The sequence below is a fragment of the Acomys russatus genome, chromosome 5, assembly GCF_903995435.1.
Source record: "Acomys russatus chromosome 5, mAcoRus1.1, whole genome shotgun sequence".
NCBI classification, from domain to species: domain Eukaryota; kingdom Metazoa; phylum Chordata; class Mammalia; order Rodentia; family Muridae; genus Acomys; species Acomys russatus.
Window position 1 is genome coordinate 30176700 of NC_067141.1, and position 23082 is coordinate 30199781.

The 23082-nt window shown below is 48.6% G+C and overlaps 1 protein-coding gene across 1 annotated transcript; it reads left to right on the top strand.

Annotated features, from left to right (window-relative positions):
* Window positions 1–5491: 5491 nt before the first annotated feature.
* On the top strand, window positions 5492–13780 carry Slc22a6 (solute carrier family 22 member 6). The gene is made up of 10 exons (XM_051146059.1): window positions 5492–6124; window positions 6476–6579; window positions 6804–6958; window positions 8715–8883; window positions 9303–9426; window positions 9561–9676; window positions 10942–11156; window positions 11291–11399; window positions 13138–13341; window positions 13646–13780. Exons 1-10 carry the CDS (start codon window positions 5756–5758, stop codon window positions 13734–13736), a joined length of 1656 nt encoding a protein of 551 aa, XP_051002016.1. The 5' UTR covers window positions 5492–5755; the 3' UTR covers window positions 13737–13780.
* Window positions 13781–23082: the final 9302 nt, after the last annotated feature.

Below are 23082 nucleotides of genomic sequence, written 5' to 3' on the forward strand. Positions count from 1 at the left end.
GTCTCCTTTCTTATAGCACCCAGGACCACCAGCCCAGGGGTGGCATTGCCCACAGTGGGCTGGACCCTCCCGCTGCAATGATTAATCACAATACCCCAAGTGTTTGCCTTCAGGCCAGTCTCATGGAGGCGGTTTTTCTCAATTAAGATTCCCTCCTCCTAACTTGTGTTAACTTAACAAAAGAAGGAGAAGAAGAAGGAGGAGGAGGAGGAGGGGGAGGAGGAGAATGAGGAGGAGGAGGAGGAGAAGAAGAAGAAGACTCAGCTTTGATCAGCCCCATTCAAGCACTCAGCAGTGGCTATTTGGTGACTATATAGGACAACAGCAACCCACTCTGTGAAGTCCCATTATCAACTGCAGAGCTAATGACTACTCCCAAGTATGTATTCAGAGATTTGAGAGAGTACTTAATAAACAGGAAAAGGATTTCACTGCACACTGCCCCCACTTTTCAGTGATTTCTCACGGGGATAAAACTTCAACCCTCTTACAAGACCCTTCAGAATCAGGCCCCAACCTGCAGCTGCAATTCCAGTTTTAACACTCCAACTTTTACACGCTGAAATCCAGCCTGTACTCAGTCTCTTTCTGCTCATTAACTGCCCCAGCCTTTCATTCAGGACTAGAGTTTTCCCTATCGAACCCTCGCCCCACTCCATTTGTCTCGCCCAGAACTTATCTTGGAGGAGGTCTCAAAGGACTTCTGAGGCTCCAAAGCCTGGGTTAGGTGACCTAAAGATTGCACAATGAATTGTGGTCACCATAGAATCTTGGTGTAGATTTCCCCAGGAGCAGACCCCAAGACAAGGATTTGAGTGTAAAATGGTTTATTGGGTAGGAGCGTCATGAAAACAGGAAGTCTGAGAGTAAGTTTGAGAAAGGAGGCAAGCACCAGGAAGAGAGGGAGGGAAAGGGCAGGATGAGCCCTCTGCTACCCACCTCAAATACCACCCAACACCAGCCTGTCACCCAGCCCTATCCGAAGCTGTCATTTACACTTGGTTTGGATGCAGGAGTCTCCCGTGCCAACCTTTAGTCAATCTGGGGCTGGCACCCAGGATCAGCCACACTGACATAGAGACCTGACTTCTTCATCTTAGAATTTGGGGTTTCAACCTTGGAGCCAAAGATTAGCTCACGGTGGAGCCAGCAATCGCTCTCCTTGGCTTCACCTGGCCTCCACCAGACAAAGAGCCAGGCTCAGTGTGAAGCACTGGCCTCTACCGCCTTCCCTTCTATTCCTGGTCCAGAATTCAGCATGGCTCCTGGAATTTCCTAGCCAGGACCTTCTTGCACTGCTCCAGGATGGTATTTATTGTAGACACACAGCGAGGGGGAAGGAAGATGCCCAGATAGCACTTTCCATTGGTGCTGTCAGGATTCATGGTAAAACACCAAACCCCGTTCATCCTTGTCGCCATCAATGCTGTTCCACTGCTCCTCCTGTGCCTCAGTGAATTGCCACTCAATATGGACCACCTCTGGGTCACCTCACAGGTGAATGATTTCATGTCTAGTTTGTGAGGTTTTGTTGTTTGGTTAAGACAGGGCCTCATGTAGCCCAGTTTGGCCTCCAAAGCTCTGCATAGCAGGCTGAGGATGACCATGACCTTCTGATCCTCACGCTCCCCCCTCCCCTGAGTGCTAGGATCACTCATGTGCCACAGTGTCCCAAGTTATGAATCGGATTCAGGACTCCCTGCGTGCTAGGCAGGCATTCTATCAATGAGCTATGTCCCCGGCTCACATCTAGCTTTATAAACAGCTGCTCCGGATGGGCTTATACTGCCTGCTGCTTGGGGTAGCCAGGAACAAGGCACAAGGTTCACTTTGCCTCTGAAGTTTCCGGCTCAGATGCTGGCAGGCAGCTGGAGTCTTCTGAACTCTCCGGGTCATTTCAGCCCCATGCTTCCAGAACATGACTTGAGCCAGTCTTGTCTTCTTTGATCTGTAAATTATTTATTTGAAAGGTGTCACAAAGTAATAAAAATCACGTGTAGTCCCACACTTTTAATCCCATTGACTTAACAGACTACAGTTATGCAAGGCCAGCACTTATTCCAGAGAATCTGGCCTATGTGACAGCAACTACCACAGCATGGAAGAACGAAGGAGGCAGAAGAGGTGGAGTATGATCACCGGCAGCTCTGACTCCTGTCTGAGCCTCAGTTTCCTTATTTATGTCACCGGATACAGTGTGAGATCTGTCAGCTGAGTGGCGGCTCTCAGTTCCAGTGGCATGTGGTTCTGAGAGAGAGAGAAAAAAAAAAGCTTCTGCCCATATGCAGACCCCCCAGAGCTGACACCCTCCCACCGGAGTTTAAGCCAATGATCCGTTTATCACAGAGAAGTTCCATCCCTAAATTTTTAATGACCCCCAAGGTAAACAAGGGACAGTCCCCAGATCTGAAAATCCTGGGATCTTGCCACAGTTTGGTTCCTGGAGTCTCCAATGGAGTCTTTTATAGACTCAGCCAGACTTGGGACTGGTCAGGAGTTGTGTTGGCTAGTTTTATGTCAACTTGACACAAGCTATAGTCATTAAAGAGGAGGGAGCCTCAATTAAGAAAATGCCTCCCTAAGATGCGGCTGTAGGCAAGCTTGTAGGGTATTTTCTTAATTAGTGATTGATGGGTGAGGGCCCAGCCCACTGTGGGTGGAGCCACTTCTGGACTGGTGATTCTGGGTGCTATAAGAAAGCAAGATGAGCAAACCACGAGGAGCAGGCCTATAAGCATCACTCCTCCATGGCTTCTGCATCAACCCTGTCTCCAGGTTCCCGCCCTGTTTGAGTTCCTGTCCTGATTTCCATCCGTAATGGACTATGATATGAAAGTGTAAACAAATAAACTCTACCTCAAGTTGCTTTGGTCATGGCATCTGTCCCAGCAATAGTAACTCTAACTAGGACAAGAACTAAGAAAGAAATTCTTATCCAGAGCAGGATTAAGCACAAGCTTGGAGAAGGAGGGTGCTTGCAGGAGATCGCCCTGCTACCCTCAGGACTCCACCTACTCTCCAATGAGAGCACTAAGTCTTAGCAGGGGACTGACCCCACAGCCCCTAAGCTGTTTGTCCAGCTGTCCTCGCCTCCACAGGCCACAGGTTTTTATATACCTTGGCCTGGAGAATGTATCAGGCATCTGGACACCCATTGAGTCCAAGCTAGAATCAATATATGCTGGGAGGGGGAGGCTGGGATGAACCGCAACTGCCTCTGGCTCTCCCCTCTACATACAAAGTTAGCTCTTACCTCCAAGACCCCTTTAGCATGCAGCGAACACCTCTAGAGCCATAGTTAAGAGTTCAGCTTTTGGCCACACATAGGGGCTCAAGGCATTTGGGAGGCTGATATCAGGGAGCTGTGAGTTTGAAGCCAGCCTGGGGTATATAATTAGACCTTAGTGGAGGAGGAGGAGGAAACTAGCTTTGAAGTTAAGGCCCTAGTCTAACACCTCATGTGTCTAAGGACCTAAGTAGACAATAAACTCCCTCCCAATTTAATGAATAAAAATGCAATTTGCATAAGCATAGTATTTGACCTTTTTTTCTGGTGGGAGGTTCTTTAGGATAGGGTCTCATGAAGTGCAGGGCGCCTACAATCTCAAGACTAAGCTTGAGATACCGATCCTCTTGCCCAAGCTGAGCTCCTGAGCTCAGTCCTTCTAGGACTAAGGGCACAAACTTGTGTACTTGGATAAAGGCTTCTTTAAACTCTTTACCTGTGTTGGCTCATTTAACCCTCAAAGAACAAAATAAAGGGGACATGAAAACCACCCCTAACTTGAAAGCAATGCACAGAGGTAGAAGGAGTTAATAACTTGCTCCTGGTCAAGCATTCAGATCCAACAGAAACATCCAATTAGTGTTCAACACTGCCTCAGATTGTGAGTTATCAGGGCTCAGGGGCCAAAAACCTGTTGGAGGAATTCTAGTCAGGTCCTAGGCTTGTGGCTAAAAATAAGACAGGTTCATGCTCATTTAAAAAAAAAAAAAAAACAGAAGAGGGAACTAGAGAGGAAGCTCAGTGGTTAAGAGCACTGGCTGCTCTTGCATGGAATCCTCGTTCAGTTTTCAGTACCTACATGGTGGCTCACAACTGTCCCTAATGCCATTTCCAGGGAATCTGACACCAAGCATGCATAGGGTGCACAGGTGCACATGCGGGCAAAACACGGATACATACGAAATAAAGTAAAATATTTTTAGAAATTTAAAAAAAAAAACCAGAACAAAGGGGGAGGAAATTGATTCAAGATTATTGAAGGAGGAAAGAGGGTCAGTGAGACAGCAGGTAAACCCGCCTGCTGCCAAGCTGTTGACGAGGTCAAACCCTAAAACCCACAGGGTAGAAAGAGAACTCACTGCTGCAAGTCATCCTCAGACCTCCACGCACAAGTTGTGGCATGCACACACACACACACACACACACACACACACACACACACACGAGAGAGAGAGAGAGAGAGAGAGAGAGAGAGAGAGAGAGAGAGAGAGAGAGAGAGAGAGAGAGAGAGAGAGAGACTTTAAGGTAAACTGTGTAGTGGTATACATTTGTAGTCCTAGCACCTGGAAGGTGGAGCCAGGAGGAACCATTCAATACCAGCCTTGGCTACATATTGACCTAAAGGCCACTCTGAGCTACATGAGATCTGGTCTTTAAAAACACATAAAAAATAATAATCAAAAACATGAAAACTTGAATGGGAGGGAGGAACCAGGAGGAGAGGAGGGAGGGGGCTGTGATAGGAATGTAAAGTGAATATATAAATTAAAAATAAATTTCAAAAAAAGGAAGAAAAGAACAACAAAAGAACATGAAAACTGAGACACACACACACACCCCTTTCCGAAGAGTGGTCTCTCTCGCGTCTGATTTTGCCCTTGGTCCCCGTGCCTTTCAAGAGTGACCTCTGACCACTGTTGTTTCTTCCAGTTGCACAAAGCTGTGATCCTGCAAGACATAAGCTATCCTTGAAAGACCAAAGATCAGGGTTGCTCAATTTAGCAAATAAGAATACAAGATTCCCAGTCAGATCTGAATCTCAAATCAATGCATACTTAATTTGATGTGTAAACACGGCCTATGCAATATTAGGGCTACACTGTTTAAAAATTGGTCAATACGAAGTTCAGGTTCAAAGAGACTTGTCATTTTTCTCTGGTGTCATCCTGAAGACAGACTATGGTGTCCACAGAAACCCCTCAGGAGGCTACCACACTTCCCAGAGCCCAGACTCCTCAACAGAAGGAAGACAGAAGGTCCCACCTTGTCCCCTTCTGCATCCAGGGTACCCAAGTGGCCTCCCTCAGTGAAGCTACTCTGAGTCTCATCCATCCTCTCCTGCCCTTTATACCCACTTGGAGAAATTCCACTGACACAAGGAATACTCACAGGGTTAATCCTTCTGACACCAAGTCACACTTTAACTCATTGTCTTCAGGACAAAGATTAAAAGCTGCCTGTGTAAGAGTCAGGGCTCCAGCAGGACCCTGAAAGCTGAGCTGTCCAGACCCCCGAAGTGAAGAAAAGAGGCGAGGGCGAGGGAGGGCCAGAAGCAGGGGATAGAGAAAGGAGGGGCAGTCCACCAGCCCGCTGAACCCACACAGAGCCGGCTCAGTTCCAGCTCCAGGAGTCACTCAGCTGCAGAGGCAGTGGCAGCCCCACTCCTCAGGCAAAGGGCAGCAGGCGGACAGACAGAGGTCTCAGGACTGGAGGTCCTCAGTCCTTGACCGCTCGGCCTGGCCCAGCCCCATGGCCTTCAATGACATCCTGAAGCAGGTGGGGGGCGTCGGGCGCTTCCAGCTGATCCAGGTCACCTTGGTGGTTGCTCCCCTCCTGCTGATGGCTTCCCACAACACCTTGCAGAACTTCACTGGCGCCATCCCCCTTCACCACTGCCGCCCACCCATCAATGCCAACCTCAGCCAAGATGGAGGGCTGGAGGCCTGGCTGCCCCTGGACGAGCAGGGACAGCCCAAGTCTTGCCTCCGTTTTACTTCCCCACAGTGGGGACCACCCTTTCCCAATGGCACAGAGGCTAATGGCACTGAAGTCACAGAGCCCTGCATTGATGGCTGGGTCTATGACAACAGCACCTTCCCTTCAACCATCGTGACTGAGGTAAGAATTTGGGGCTTTCTCTCCATGTGACAGACTTCTCTGACACAGCCAGACAGCAGACACAGAAAGAGAGAGAGAGAGAGAGAGAGAGAGAGAGAGAGAGAGAGAGAGAGAGAAGTTCTCCAAGGGCCTAGATTGGAAAAATGAGATGAAAACATTCAAGAAAATGGTATTTGTACAGAAGGCAGACGTGGAAGCTGCTGGGTGTTTTAAGTGTTCCTAGCTCCCAGGGACTGTGAGACAAACAGCAGAGGGTGACACAGACCTCAGAGGACCTTCCTAGAGGAGACTGAGGGGCCTGCCTGCCTCTGAGCTCTTCTCTGCCCAACTCTAGCTTACCTCTCCCCACAGTGGAACCTTGTGTGCTCTCATCGGGCCTTCCGCCAGCTGGCCCAATCCCTGTACATGGTGGGAGTGCTGCTGGGAGCCATGATGTTTGGCTACCTGGCAGACAGGTCAGTCCTGGGTAAGCCAAAGAGCTGGGCTAAAGTGGGATTGGGGGCCCCTGGCTGGATACGAGGCAGGGGTGGCTGGTTTAAGTGCACGGCTCAGGATTACTCTTGGGGCCTCAGAACCCAGCCCAGGTCCTTATCCCAGGCAGCTACTCCTCTTCTGTGTAGCTCAGCCTGGCTCCCAGCAGTCCTCAGGCCCCTGACACAGGTCTTCCCTTCCCCCACAGGCTGGGCCGTCGGAAGGTGCTGATCTTGAACTACCTACAGACAGCTGTGTCGGGAACCTGTGCAGCCTATGCCCCCAACTACACTGTCTACTGCATTTTCCGGCTCCTCTCGGGCATGTCTTTGGCCAGCATTGCAATCAACTGCATGACACTAAGTGAGGCTGCTCATCTCTGTCACCTCTCACCACCCAGTCCTGCCAGCTTCCTCCCCAAGCCCTTCACTCCCAAGCCCCATCTACTCTCAACCCAATAGCTCCCTCACATCTGCAGTTTCCAGTCAACACAACACTGCCTTCCCCAGCTCACGCTGCCTTGACCCCTCACTTAGTAACAAGATTGCTGACTCCCTGGTCAGAGTGGCCAGGACAAGCCAGGTTCAGGAGACCTTAAGAGTAGTGAAGACTATATCCAAAGGCGATCCAAAGGCTAGTGAGACAAGCTAGGCTTGGTGGCGTGTGCCCATAATCCCAGCGCTCAGGAGACAGAGGTGGGAGGACTGTCCCAAGTGTGAAGCCAGACAGGCCTATATAAAGTTTCAGGGCAGTCTGGGCTAAATTCCAAAGAAGGTGGTGGTGGTGGCAAGATGTGTCAGGGGATAAAGACACTTGCCACCAACTCCGAGGGCCCAAGTGTGATCCCCAGGGCTAACATGGTAGAAGAAGAGAACCAACTACTGCAAGTTAGTTTGTCTTCTGACCTCCACACACTTGCTATGACATAAGCGTGCGCGTGCACGCGCGCACACACGCACACATGAGAGAGGGAGGGAGGGAGGCACGGAGGGAGGGAGGGAGGGAGGGAGGGAGAAAGGGGGGAGAATAAATAATAAATAAATGTATTTTTAAAAGAAACACTATTTTGAGATACTAAAGTCACTCCCAGGCAAGAAGTCAGATGTCACTGCATTTTTGTTGGTGTTGTTTACTTGTTTTGTTTTGATTCCGGGTCTTATCATGTAGCCTCCAACTCATGATGCTCAGCTTCCTCCTTCCAAGTGCTGGGATTACAGGCATACACCAGCACACCCAGATCTCTCTCACTTTTTTAAATATAAAAATCATAATTACTTTAATATTGTGGCTCGTCTAATATTTCTAAACAAGGATAAGCCAGCATCATAAGCACCAAATACACTTACTGACTGAAAATAGTGAGTTCATGGATCATCAGTATGCTTCCTCTAGTATATCACAGACACACGTACGTACACACACACACACACACACACACACACACACACACACACACACACACACTTTCCGAGATAATAAATCAAATCTGAGGCTGGGGAAAAGAAAAGAAGTTTACCTGCAGTCATCCCTCAAGCCGAGAAAGAAATCCAGGAATTCACAATTCTCTTGACGAAAGGAACTAGGTAGGCCTGAGATATGGGACATGCCCAAGGCTCCAGCCTCCAAAGTTAATATAAATATTCAAGTGTATCTCAGCAGCAGACTCAGAAGGCCATCAGGAACCCAGCCTGTCCTCTCGAGACCTTAGCAGAGCCGTGGTCCCCTCCCTACCTGGACTGATGCTCCAGGATGGGGAAAACGTAGTGCTTGGACCACTGAAGGGTGGGTCCAGTCAGGACCAAGAGGAAAGAAGTAATTCCTGCTGAGAAAGACTGAGTGGTCAGAGTCACTCTGCAGGGAAAGGGGCTGTAGTCAGGCCCTTGGGGCAGGGCCAAAAACCAGCAGGAACGCGGAGGAGGCAGTTCCTGGGGATCCTGAATCTAACTCCCAATTCCTACTTCCACTTAGCATCTTCACTCTCCTTCCCTTGGCACCCAACCTCACCGATACATCTTCTGTAGAGCCCGGGGGAGAGCATGGGTGGGAAGGAGGGAGAGAGGGGTCTCTTCCCGCCTAGCAGCCCAGTTACTTGCACCACGCCACTCTAACCCCTTTCCAGATGTGGAATGGATGCCCATCCACACCCGCGCCTATGTGGGCACCTTGATCGGCTATGTCTACAGCCTGGGCCAGTTCCTCCTGGCTGGTATCGCCTACGCTGTGCCCCACTGGCGCCACCTGCAGCTGCTGGTCTCTGTGCCTTATTTCGTTGCCTTCATTTACTCCTGGTATGTGGGATCTGGGGTGGAAAGCAATGCCCAAAGGCTACGGGGCTACAGGAGACTGATCATCTCCCAGAGCAGGGCACAAACCTCCCCCAGAAAATTCATCAAGCCAGGAAGCTGACCCTAGTCCAGTGTTTCCATTGAACAGACTCTGAAGCCAAGGCTGTGGAGGAGGGCAGCAGCTCTCTAGTATCCACAGTTTGACCTGCCTGCTGGTAGTTTTTTCCTATCCAGCACCCAAGAGCTGAGCTTCTGGGTTGGAGATGAGCCACTGGAAACTGCTTTGTCCTAAAGGGGTCTTGGCAAGAGCCCTGGTCCCCAAAACATAGATTAAAAACCCTTCTGCGTATCTCTAACCAGAAGACTGCAACTGAGGCCAGGCCGACATCCAACATCTACCCTCTCTCCATCCCCTCTCCCAGGTTCTTCATTGAGTCAGCCCGATGGTACTCCTCCTCGGGAAGGCTGGACCTCACCCTCCAAGCCCTGCAGAGAGTGGCCCAGATCAATGGGAAACAGGAAGAGGGGGCTAAGCTGAGCATAGAGGTAAGACACCTTTGTTCCTAGATGCCGCCTGAGCTCCAACCCAAATCCCAATACCAAGACCCAGGACTCAGAGGCTGGACCAAGAGGGGTCCCCTAGGAGAAGCTCAGGCCCTGAGTTGTGCCCATCCCATCAGGTGCTCCGGACCAGCCTGCAGAAGGAACTGACCCTAGGCAAAGGCCAGGCCTCAGCCATGGAGCTCCTGCGCTGCCCCACCCTTCGCCGCCTCTTCCTCTGCCTCTCCATGCTATGGTAGGCTCAGACAGGCATCCTCATGGACAAGCAGGATGATTAAAAGACAAAAAAACAGGCTGGGGGAGGGTATGAATGAGATGGGTGGGAAAGACACATGACAGGGAAGAAAAGTCAGCCGATCTACTCCAAGGAGTAATGAGAGCCGGACAGAAACAAGAGTCCTCCAGCTCAACCCAGTCCCCAGCTTCAAACTGGCCACTGGTCTCCCAGCTTCTCTCACCAGCCCTGTCCCAGTATAAACCACTTCATCAGGACCAATAGTCTCCAGAGCCCACAGATTTATACTGTGAGGTCAGACCAGGATGTTTTGGAAAACACTTTACTGCTCTGGCGGGGCCTGGGGGAAAAACACCACAGGTAGAAGAGAGCCCACACTTACCCCCAAAACACACCTGGGACAAAGATGATAAAAGCCCAAGTCTCTCTTTCCCTGCGCAGTGTCCCCGTTATCTCTCTTCTATGCATCACCATAGTGATTCCATCACAGATAAGTGGGGGCACAGCCAGAAGAATGAGCCTGCCAAAGAATTCTCCACTGGCAGCTTTGGGGTTATTCTCTGCAGAGGGTTCTATCCTCAAACCTAAGCTCTGTGAACCCCTAAACATCCATCCCAGAAATACACAGATGTCCCAGAAGATCCTGGCTGTCAGCAGCACCATGATGTGGCTTACACTGTAAGCCATCCTCCCTGAACCCAGCACAAGATCAAGAGTGAACATGGATAAGCAACTAAGTGAAAGTTTCCCAGCTCCCGGGGGTGTCTAGTTAGCACAGGACTGGAGCACTGCCCCAATACTGCAACTGCGCAGTTGGAGTATACCGTTGTTAAATGTCTGAAGAAGCAACAACCTCAGCAGATCCTAGGTCCCAAAGCAGGGTACCCTACCATCCCTATATTTATGAGTGCATATTATATATCATATGTTTATTATGAAACATATGTATATTATGAGCACTCTTGGTTTTGTTGTTGTTTTGCTTTGTTTTGTCTTCTTGGTTTTTTTGTTTTTTTGTTTGTTTGGTTGGTTGGTTATGGTTTGACTTGGTTTGGTTTTGGTTTTTCAAGACAGGGTATCCCTATGCAACCTTGGCTATCCTGGAACTCACTATGTAGACAAGGCTGGCCTCGAACTCAGAGATTGCCTGCCTCTGCCTCTCATAAATTAAAATTTATTAAAAGTGTGTGCCACTACCACCCAGATAAGAGCCCCCTTGCTTAAGCCTGTCTAATGAGCTACACATCCCTCTCCCTCCTCACCAGGTTTGCCACTAGTTTCGCCTACTACGGGCTGGTCATGGACCTGCAGGGCTTTGGGGTCAGCATGTACCTTATCCAAGTGATCTTTGGAGCCGTGGACCTGCCTGCCAAGTTCGTGTGCTTCCTTGCTCTCAACTCCCTGGGCCGGCGGCCTGCACAGTTGGCCTCCCTGCTGCTGGCTGGCATCTGCATCCTGGTGAACGGCGTCATACCGAAGGGTAAGCATGTACCAGCATCTTGGCTCTCAGTCCCACCCACTTACCCCTACAGACATAACCCAGCTTCTCAGAAGAAGAAAAAAAAACCAGTAGTACCTCCAATTTCCCACTCTTCCCTACTTTTTTCTCTTTAGACCAGACGATCATACGCACCTCCCTAGCTGTGCTAGGGAAGGGCTGCCTGGCTGCATCTTTCAACTGCATCTTCCTGTACACGGGAGAATTGTACCCCACAGTGATCCGGTGAGTGGAAGCCCAGGGCAGGGAGGGTTTAGGAAAAGACAGCCCCTTTCCCACATTTAAGCCAGAGCCCCCAGAGCGTATCCCAGTATCCAGAACATCTCAAAAAAAAAAAATCAACTAAGGCAGGGTATATAGAAACCATTCAGTTGCACGTGTCAGGGTCTGCCGGACAGAGGTGTGGCTGTCCAGCCTTCATTTAACCCTAGAAGAGATCTAGGAGAAGTTACCGACTCGACCAGGGTAGACTGCCACATCTCAGAGGCAATGAACTGAAGACTCCGAAAAACAAATTACAAGCTGTGACTGTATTAAATTCCATCTTAAACCAACCAGTACATCTGAAACCAAAGTCACGAACATGCATGCAACTTCTTATAAGAACCACAACATGCCAGCCATATGCACTTTATAGCGAAATGGGAAAAGCATTAAGGAATCAGATGTGAGGGGGCACTCAGAGGTTAAGAGCGCTGACTGCTCTTCTAGAGGTCCTGAGTCCTGCAGGTATACATGCAGGCAGAATATGTTACATAATAAATAAATAAATCTTTATTTTTAAAAAAGAAATAAAATGCCTACTTTAAGAGTTGAATGCATGCATCACATGAAATGTGCAAGACCTGAGAAGTCACGGTGCCAGGATAAGAACACTGAGGCATCTTGGGTACTATCCCATACCTTTACGGTTTCTAGAAAAAGTATGTACTGTGTACCAAGCACTCTGGTACTATGTACCAAGTACTGTCTTAATCTTTTCACAAATATTAACTCACTTATTTCTCAAACTAGGGTTACAGATGTTTATTAGCTGCCCACTAGGTAGTGAGAACTGAACCTGGGTCCTCTACACAAGTAGCCAGTGTTCTTAGGCAGTGAGCCATCTCTCCGGCCCCTCAAAAAGAATGAATGTTCTTAACACACAAGCAACATGCAGATTCCAGGTCCCTTCGCGTGGGGATTCTAATGAATGGGTCTCTGTAGTGGAGACACCTGTGATTCATAAGGTATGCAGGTATGCTGGGGTGTAGCTCAGGGGCAGAGCAGCTGGCTTGTGGGTGTGAGGTCCAGACTCCCCATCCCTAGCTCAGCCACAAAAAAGGAAAGCAAAAACATTCCAGAATCACGGATCCTACCCAATGGTCTCATGTGACAGCTGGCTCTGAAGCCCAGAGATGTAAAGCAATTGGCTGAAGGTCACACAGCAGCTTAAGGACAGAGGCAGAACTGAGTTTCAAGTCTCCCAATTCTCTCTATGTCCCTGTTGCTTTAAAAGTCACTACAATGGGGCTGGAGAGATGGCTCAGCAGTTACAAGTGCTGACTGCCCTTTAATGGGACCCAGGTACAACTCCCAGCAACCACATGGCAGCTCACAACTGGCTATAACTCCTGTTCCAGGGGATCTGATACCCTCACACAGACATACATGCAGGCAAAACATCAATATATATAAAATACAAGTAAATAAATTATATATATATATATATATATATATATATTTTTTTTTTTTTTTTTTTTTTTTAAAGTCACCACAGTGGCCTGGAGATGCAGGTCAATAGTAAAGTGTCTGCTTGACCTGTGCAAGACCCTGGCTTTGATTCCAGCACAAACAACAGCCAAACACAAAAATCATTTGTTAATCGAGTAGGAAGAAGGAGACAAAGGGATGTCTGGGGCTACTCTGAATGTGGCCACTGGTATCCATGCCAGAGCCCTAACCAACACCCACCTGACCACAGGCAGACAGGCCTGGGCGTAGGCAGCACCATGGCCCGAGTGGGCAGCATCGTGAGCCCGCTGGTGAGCATGACTGCGGAGTTCCACCCCTCCTTGCCGCTCTTCATCTTTGGCGCTATCCCTGTGGCTGCCAGTGCTGTCATCCCCCTCCTACCAGAGACCTTGGGCCAGCCACTGCCGGATACAGTGCAGGACCTGAAGACCAGGTGGGCACACCCCAAAGAGGATCAGTGACTTTCTCCAGGTCACCCACCCAGGGCTGGGGCAGCACTGAGGTTCAAACCTCCTCTTCCACATCAGGCCTTCGTCCCTTTTTCTCAGAGTGGATTCTCCCACAATCCTTCTGGGGTCTTTCAGCTCCAGGCAGGAGCAGTTGCCACTTGGGAGCACATAGCAGGTGGTTAGACACAGCTGAGAGGAGAGCCTGCCCAATAGCAGACCCATATGGGAGGCTGCAAATACAGATACCTGCTTTCCTTCCTCCCTCCCCCCCACCCCCCGCCCGTCTAGGAGCAGAAAAAAACAGGGGCAACAGCAGCCGGAAGAACAGAAGCAGATGATGCCGCTCCAGACCTCAACACAAGAGAAGAATGGACTTTGAGGATGGATGGGGCTTCACGCAGCACTAAAGGGAGTGGAGTTCTGTTGGTCCTGCCATCTGCAGGAGGAGGGGATCGAGTGGAGGGACCCGACTATCCAAGTGTGGAGGCTGCCGTTCAGAGAAATGGCTCGCGAAACATCACTTCAGTAGACCCCACTAGGAACAAAAAGTCTGACTGTGCGCAGCTTCTTAAGCAGAGTGCGCGCTTCTTCGGCCATCTTCCAGCTCAGTGGTCATGCCCCCCCCCCCCCCCCCCCCAGCTCCCCTGCCCTCTGCCTCCAGGACATGGCAAGGAATCTCAGACCATTAAAAGACTCTCTCCTCCTACCTTGGTCCCTCTCTCTTCTTCTCTGACCCCCACCTCTTGTATCCAACCATTTCTGTTTTAGCTAAATGCCCCTTTCCTTGCCAGAAATCAGAACCCGGTGAGAAACTGAAATGAAAGCAGCAGCCAGAGGCTCTGCTTTGGACTCTTCTCCCACTATAAGAGCAGATGGAAACTTCTAGCAACAAAAGAGAACCGCAGTCATAGGTGTGATGCCTCCTGCAAGTTCAGACCACTAGCCAACCTAATCCTTCCTGTGTTTGCAGAGGTTTTTAATGTTGCTCTGTTTCCTGTGGGCCCAAGGGCTGGTGGAGGGGACAAGACGAGGACTGGATAGTATTGAACAGCCAGGGAGAGCCAGTGCTGAGTGCTAATTATGTGCCAGGTGATGCCTTAAGCAATTTGAATATATTAATTCAGTTTCTCCCCCCAGTCACCCTCTGGAGGTAGATACTGTTTGAGAGTGACTTGGTCTGGTTTCTTTTTGTTTGGTTGGCTTGGTTTTCCTGATACAGGGTGTAGTATCTAGCTAGTTATCTTGCCAGCTTGACACAAGCTAGAGTCATCGAGAGAAGGGAAACTCAACTGAAGAAAAAGAAATGTCTCTATCAGTGACCTGTAAGCAAGCCTGTGGGGCATTTTCTTGATCAACGGTTGATATGGAAGGATCCCAACCACTGTGGATAGTGCCAACCTCTGGGCTCTGGCGGTCCTGGGTACTGTAACAAAGCGAAATGAGCGAGCCACTGGGGAACAAGCCAGTAAGCAGTGTTCTTCCATGGCCTCAGCTTCAGTCTCTGCCCTGACTTCTCACCGTGATGGAGTGTGACTCGAGAGTTGTAAGACAAAATAAACCCCCTCCTCCCCAAGTTGCTTTCAATTACCGTGTTTGGTCACAGCAACAGAAATACTAAGACAGGGTCTCATATATCCCTGGCTGGCCTTGAACTTACGTAGATGGGGATGACTTTGAACCTTGATCCTTCTGCCTCCAACTCCCAAATGCTAGTGATACAGGTGTATGCCACATTGTTCAAATCTAGTCTCTTCTCAGTCCGTCTGTCAGGAACCTTAGAGCAAGGTTAGAGCAAGATGGAACACTCCAGAGAATTCTCTCAACTGCCAGGTCTTGACAGAGTGCCCCCTCAGAAGCCAGTTCTCAGGAGTCACCCACGATGCCAGGTTTTACACTGGCCAGCCCTGTCCAAAGCCCATCTTTATATGTATTTGTCCCTCTGCCCAGAAGTTTCATGACCCCAAAGAGATTTAGAGGCGTTACCTGCTAAGCTTTCAATCCTGTTGTAGGCTGGAACACACAAAGATACCCACAGCCAGCTCCCTGGAACCTTTGACTGTGTTGCTGAAACAGAAAAGGAATCTTGCAGCTATGACTAAATTAAGGATTCTGGGGCGAGGAAATGATGCTAAGTTATTTGGGTTAGCCCAATGTGAGTGCAAAGGTAGTTAGAGCAACAGACTGGTGGGCAGTAGATGCAACAGCAGAGTCAAGAGGTCGGAGTGACTCAAGAAAGGACAAAAAATAAAAATCAGCTCAAGACAAGACTGAGACAATAAGCTTCAATAGTTACTAAATTAAAGTAACTTCTGATCATTTTCAATCAAATAAATACATTCAGCATTATCAAAAAAAATTTTTTTTAAGTAATGTGAGCCTCCAAGCTAAGGAATTAAACTTCCGGAAGCTGAAATGGGAAGGAAAAGGAACACAGCCCTGTTGACATAGCAACCTTAGATATGCAGCCTCCGTCTATACGAGAATAAATGGAACTGTTTTAAGCCTCTATATCTGCAATGATGTCTTACAAACAGCAATAGGAAGCTGATATGCCTTTTGTTAGCTTCCTCCAGGAGACCCAGTAGAAACTCTATTTTCCGATGTACTGTATTTTTAGTTGGGGTAGAGCTGTGTTGCCTAGGTAGGGGAAGGGCCCTGTTATCAAATTCACAGGGTCTGCCTTACTCCCAGCTCCCGTAGATATGTTGAAACTCTGAGACTTCCCTCTACTAAATCCTGGCCTGCCTCACTAACACCTGCCCTCCTCCAACCCCCTGCTTAGGAGCCGACCATCAGGGAGAGCAGGGTCCGAAACAACTTTTCTACAGTCGACAACTAGACAACTGAAGGGAATGCAGGAGGAAAACTGAAGGGAATGTAATTCAGACACAGGACAGTAGGGAGCTCCAGGCCACACTGGCTGTGCGGAAGCAAACAAGTGCTATGAGGGCTATATTCATCCGGCCATCTTCCTGAGAGCAGACTCCGGAACTCAGTACCGAAGCAGAGTCCAGACAGAGTCAGGCAATCTCACGATGTTGAGGAGAACAAAAGAGAAGTTCACGTTGGCCAAGGCAGCTAGAATCTGGAGAATCAAGAACTAGAAAGCTTCTAGAGACGAGGGAAGCATGCAAGCACCAGGTTCCACAGGCTTTCAGAGTCCAAAGAGGATTCCTAGTGCTGGAGATGGAATGACTTAGTTGGTAAAGGGCTTAGCTACCTCAATACCACACACAAACCAGGCACAGTGGCTCATGCCTGTAATCCCAGCACACAAAAGAGCAGAAGTTCAAGGTCATCCTCACTTACTTAGAGAGCTCAAGGCCAGGCTGGACCACATGAGACTGTCTCAAAAAACAAATAAGTGAAAAGAATTTCTAGGACCAGTGAGATGACTTTGTGGGTAAAAGCAAGCACCACACAACATGGATTCTGTCCTTGGAACCCTCTATGAAAGCAGTGAACTGACTCCTGAAAGCTATGTTTTGACTTCTACACACATACAAAGAGAGAGACAAAGACAGAGAGAGAGAGAGAGAGAGAGAGAGAGAGAGAGAGAGACAGAGACAGAGACAGAGAGAGACAGAGACAGAGAGAGAAAGAGAGAGAAGAGGAGAGGAGGATAAGAGAAGAGAAGAGAATTAAATTTTAGAAGAATTCCTAGAACTCAGCAAACAGAAATCAAACATTCCAATTCAACTACAGCCAAAAAATCCATAAACATGGGCTTTACCATGGAAGATACAGGAACAGGCGATAAACACAAGAGATGATTAGCCTCAATAGTCATGAGGAAAATGAACATCGGACCACAATGAGATTCTGTTTCACACCCACACAGACAGCTAACATGTAAAATTCTGGATTCCGTGCAGCCATGTGACACCCTTGGCAGCCACCTTGGAACGCTACAGGATCCTCACCAGCACGAAGACTCTCGCTAGATGTGACCCCTTGACTTTGGACTTCCTGCTACTCCATGTGACCAAGACGCAGCCAGAAGGTTGAGGCTCAGCCAGTGAGACCTGTCCATTCTGAACTTTGACTCAGGGGACAGTGACTTGAAAATGGAACCCCAGCAGAGAGCTCCCCCATGGGGATACAGACCCCAGTGTCTTTGCCGGACTAGTTTGGAGGTCACACCACTCAGGCTGGGGTCTCTCGATAACTCTCCCCACTGCCCAGTGGGCTATCCGTAAATGTGTTCTCTCCTTGAAAACTAAATTGAGACAGACCATACTGGTATACTGAAAAGAAGAAACAGAAATACAGTTCTGGCAAAAACAAGAACAAAACAACAACGACAAACGTTAAGCTTGTAGCCATCTATCAGCAATGGCAGCGGCAGTGAGCCCAGGCAAGCCCTTGCTGCTATAAGATGACTTAGCTCAGGTGTGTGTTACAGTGACAGAAAGCTGACTAATATACAGGGTTCCGGCACAGAATACCAAGGACTAGATAGCTTACTCAACAGAAAAGCACTTTCTCACAGTTCTAGAGGCTGAAAGTCCAGTATCAAAGAGTCAGCAGGTTTAAGCATCTTCCCTTGGCTACCTTCCCAGCATGTCCTCACATGGCCTCTCTTCCACATGCACGCATCCCTGCTGCCTCTTTTTATAAAGACACCAGACATTTGGATTAGGAACTTAAGTAGGATATTTCTATTATTTGACAATTCCACACATGTAAATAGCTTATCTTAATCCTATCCACCCCAACTCCTTGGCCCCACTCACTCTGTCCAGGTACCCTAGTTTGTTCCCCTCTTTCACTTCCTCAACTTTAGTAAGGACAGGGGCCCTGGAGGCCTGGCTGCCTCCTGCATCCTCTTCTCTCCTCCAACGGGAACAACGCTTCCCTGACAAGACAGAAGCCAGCAGCAGGAGAGTCACACAGCCCTGCGTGAATGGCTAATCCTCCTTCCTGTGTACCAGTTCAGTTAAAGTGAAGTCAGCTGGGCTGCTTACTACCCTTCATGCCTGCATCTGTGTCAGTTACCTTCCTTAGGGCTGTGTCATGGTAGCTGACAAAAGAAAGAAAAAGGACTTATTTTAGCTCACATTTAGAGAGGATACAGTCCATTAAGGCAGGGATGCAGCAAGCTGTGGAAGCTGGTCACATGGCATTTTCAGTCAGGAACCAGAGAACCGCCTGCCTGTATTCCACTTTTTTTCTTTTTGTTCAGTCAAGAACCCTGGCCTCAGAACAGCACCACCGGATTCACAGTGGGTCTTCCCACCTCAGCTAAATACTTCCAGAAATATCATCACAGAAGCACCCAGAAGTTTATCTCCTACATATTTCTAAATCCAGCCAAGATGCCCATCAAGATCTCTTGCCCCACTCCCACCTGGCCCTCTCCACATACAGACACAGACTGTGTGACCCTGACTTGAGTTTGTCTGAATGGGGGAGGACTCTGAGGCTACAGTGTTTTCCAGCTGAGAGGCTCTCCCAGGAAGAGACACAGTAATGCCTACAGGAAGCAGCTCTCCGCCCAGCCCACACCAGAGAAGACTTTAACAAGAGCCGACCGCTCACCTTCACCTTCCCAGAATGCCAAAAGACCCTGGGGACTCCCCAAGGTGGGTGGGTGGGTACACAGTGTGGAGGAAGGAGAACAGAGGCTGGAGGCTGAAGATTCTGAGCTCAGGGTTTTAGAGGCAAAAGCAATTTCCTGAATTCATCTAGAAATTGCTCCCAGTAGCTGGGACTAGGAGATGGAGCACAGCCAAGGAGCTAAGGTGGGAACCCTGTATATTAGTCAGCTTTCTGTCGCTGTAACACACACCTGAGCTAAGTCATCTTATAGCAGCAAGGGCTTGCCTGGGCTCACTGTCGCTGCCATTGCTGATAGATGGCTACAAGCTTAACGTTTGTCGTTGTTGTTTTGTTCTTGTTTTTGCCAGAACTGTATTTCTGTTTCTTCTTTTCAGTGTACCAGTATGGTCTGTCTCAATTTAGTTTTCAAGGAGAGAACACATTTACGGATAGCCCACTGGGCAGTGGGGAGAGTTATCGAGAGACCCCAGCCTGAGTGGTGTGACCTCCAAACTAGTCCGGCAAAGACACTGGGGTCTGTATCCCCATGGGGGAGCTCTCTGCTGGGGTTCCATTTTCAAGTCACTGTCCCCTGAGTCAAAGTTCAGAATGGACAGGTCTCACTGGCTGAGCCTCAACCTTCTGGCTGCGTCTTGGTCACATGGAGTAGCAGGAAGTCCAAAGTCAAGGGGTCACATCTAGCGAGAGTCTTTGTGCTGGCAAGGATCACACATACGTACCCTCACACTCACACATACACATGCACACACACACACTACACCCACTCACACACACTACATATACCATACACTCACATACTCTCACACACTCACACACTCACACACTACACATACTCACACATACACACTCTCACACACATGCGCACACACTCACACACACCACACACTCTCACATACACACACATGTACACACACACATATGCACATACACACACTCTCACACAGACTACACACACTCACACATATACACACTCTTTCACACATACACGCATACACACACATGCACACACACTACACCCACTCACACACACTACATATACCATACACTCACATACTCTCTCACACACTCACACACACCACACGTACTCACACATACACACTCTCTCACACACACCCACACACACCACACACTCTCTCACATGTACACTCTCTCATACACCCACTCTCACACAGCCACTCACAACACACAGTCTCTCACACGTACATGCATATACACACATGCAAAGACACTCACACATATGCACACACCATACACACACGCTCACACACACATGCGCACAAGCACACACACAGGAGTGGGTCATGATGGCCGCTGAGTGGCTTACTGTGTGGCGTTCTGAGCTTCGCAGCTTTAACAGCAGCCGTGTTCTGCACCTCTGCTCCCGGCAGTGGGCTTTCGGTGGACAGAAACAGCCCCTCTGGAATCAGCCGGTGGGGAAGGGGGCATAGCTTCAGGTACACAAAAGAATCAAGGGGCCTGGAGAGATTGCTTATCAGCTAAGAGCACCTGCTCAGGGCTGGAGAAACGGCTCCAGTGGTTAGGAGCACTGGCTGCTGTTCCAGAGGACCCAAGTTTGACTCCCAGCCACCACATAGCAGCTCACAATTGTCTGTGATCCAGCTCCAAGTGATCTGACGCCCTTACACAGACACAGGCATACATGCAGACATACCGCAGAACACCAACGCAGTAAAATAAAAACACTTCTTAAAGTTGAGCGCCTGGTCTTCGGCCAGAGGACCCAAGCTTGGTTCCCAGCACGCAAGCCAGACACGTCAGCACCCACTCATGTACAGGAATTGTCTCACGTTGCAGACACACCTACAAATAATCCGAAACACTAAAAATACATGTTTGGGGTTTTTTTAAGACGTCAAGAACAGGCGATAAAGTATACCCAGGACTCATGGAAACTGGAACCAAGAACCATAACACCACAGCATTGTTTCTGCATGCCCAGTCTGCTCCTCCCCTCTGCCTGTTTCATCTGTGTGCTTATCCTGCTAGTGACCACCAGTCCTAGCTCTGATCCATTACCTCTCAGGCTTAGGGCTCAACATGAAATGGAACATTTCCATGTGCTTAATTCAAATTCTCAGGAAAAGTCCTGATTGGCTGAAGGCAACACCCTGATGAGCCTACCCTCTGGGTTTGGTCTTGGCCACACTTCACCTAATAAATGCACTTTATTGCTTATGTTTTTGTTGCTGTGATAATACCTGACAAACGTGAGGTAAGGAAAGAGGCTCTTTTTGGCTCCGTGGTGGCAGGGACGCCGTGGCAGCAGGAGCTGGAGGAGGCTGGTCACAGCACATCAGTGATCAAGAAGCAAAGGTGTGCATTGCACTCAGCTCACTTCCTCCTTTTTAGGGTGTCTGAGACACCAGCCCATGGAATGGCACTGCCTAAATTAGGGCCAGGTCTCCCAGTTGAATTAGCGTGTGATCCCGGCAATGCCTCACAGACAGCCCCGGGGTTTGTTTCTATGTGGATTCTCAATGCCGTCATGTAATCAAATTTAACCATCGCTTACGCCAAGGATGAGAATAGTGAGCTGTGTGATCAATTGCCCTTCAGTCTGCGCTGTGCAGAGAGAAGATGCCCTGAGGGAAAAAAGGGAAATTATATCCCTAGTGGATATAGCCAACACAGAAGCATCAGGTAACTAAATATGGTGTGGCTAGTCCCTCCTCTGTCACACACAAGTACCATATGGAAGTCATAAAGACTTTTTTTTTCTTTTTTTTTTTTGGTTTTTCAAGACAGGTTTCTCTGTGTAGACTTGGCTGTCCTGGACTTGCTTTGTAGACCAGGCTGACCACAAACTCACAGTGATCTGCCTGTCTCTGCCACCCGAGTGCTGGAATTAAAGGCGTGCACCACCATGCCCATCCAACACTTTTTTTTTTTTTTTTTTTTTTTACTTATTTTTATTTTATGTGTATGGGTGTTTTCCTGTGTGTATGTATGTGCCCTATATGCATGCAGTGCCCTCAGAGGCCAGAAGAGTGTGTCAGAGCCTCTGGAACTGGAGTGCTCAGGGAGGGCAGCAAGTGCTCTTAAAGCTGAGCCATACTCCAGCCTGGAGATTTCTTCTTTATTTTCAGGCCCAAGGTCTCAGACCTTCTTGTCTACTCAACTTCAACATATCTTATCAACCTTCCCAGTTCTGCTTTCCCCTTTCTCTTCTTTTTTTTTTTTAGTTTTTAACATTTACTTTGTAGTGCGTATGTGTGTGGTTCTGGGGAAGAGGTCGGAGGCCAGCTCTACAGCACTGGCTTTCCCACCTTTATGGGGGACTGAACTCAGATTATCCTGGCAAACGCTTTTTACTCTTATTTCCTCAGCTCCCCGGGCAGGTCCCCACTTTTCTGCTTTCCAAGGGTGACTATACTCTCCAAACTGTCAACCCACCTGCTGCTTCTCTGTCCCGAACATCAGGCAGTTTGATCTAAAAGCTCAGACTTCGTACCATGTAAAGAATCTGAATAAATAAGCATCTTGGATTCCCTTATAAATGAAGGCTTGGTACCAATCTCGTCAACATGTTTTTTAGATTTAATATCTGGCCAAGCCTGATACACAGTTGTCCCATTCCATGAGACAATTCCAAACAAGTCTGTACAGATGCCAGGAATGACACAATCCTCTTCCAGTGGGCACCACGGATGGGGCTATCAACCACCACTGCATTTGAGCTAGACCACTAGAAAGTGTATCTCATAAACACAGTCATGATTTCCCCCCCTTAGGTCAATTATATCAAAGCCTGTGGCTGCCTCCCAAGAACATCTCATTAAGAAAAGTGGCAGCTAACACGCATAACCCAACGAGAAGCTGGACCTTCAGGGATGTTAAGCAAATGAAACGGTTCACAAACCAGCAGGGACTGCTTAAGCAAGAAGCATAATTGCAATGCAGACATTTTACCCAAGACTACATAGCTGTGTCTGGTAAGTACAACAAACCAGGTGGTCATCTGAGAAAGACCAGAATGTTCTTGAGGAAAAAAACAAAAAACAAAAAACCAACAACAACTCCTAAAGGAGCCAAGACCTGGGAGGGATGACTCAGCAACCTACATGCAATACAGAAGACAGCCACAACAAGGAAAAGTGGCTAGCTGTAGGTTATTAAAACAAACAAAAAACAAAACAGGCCAA

Coding starts and splice junctions, on each gene's coding strand:
- Slc22a6 (XM_051146059.1), top strand. CDS start 5,756: ATGGCCTTCAATGACATCCTGAAGCAGGTGGGGGGCGTCGGGCGCTTC. Junction 6,125..6,475: donor CTTCAACCATCGTGACTGAG/GTAAGAATTTGG, acceptor CTCTCCCCACAG/TGGAACCTTGTGTGCTCTCA. Junction 8,884..9,302: donor GTTGCCTTCATTTACTCCTG/GTATGTGGGATC, acceptor CCCCTCTCCCAG/GTTCTTCATTGAGTCAGCCC.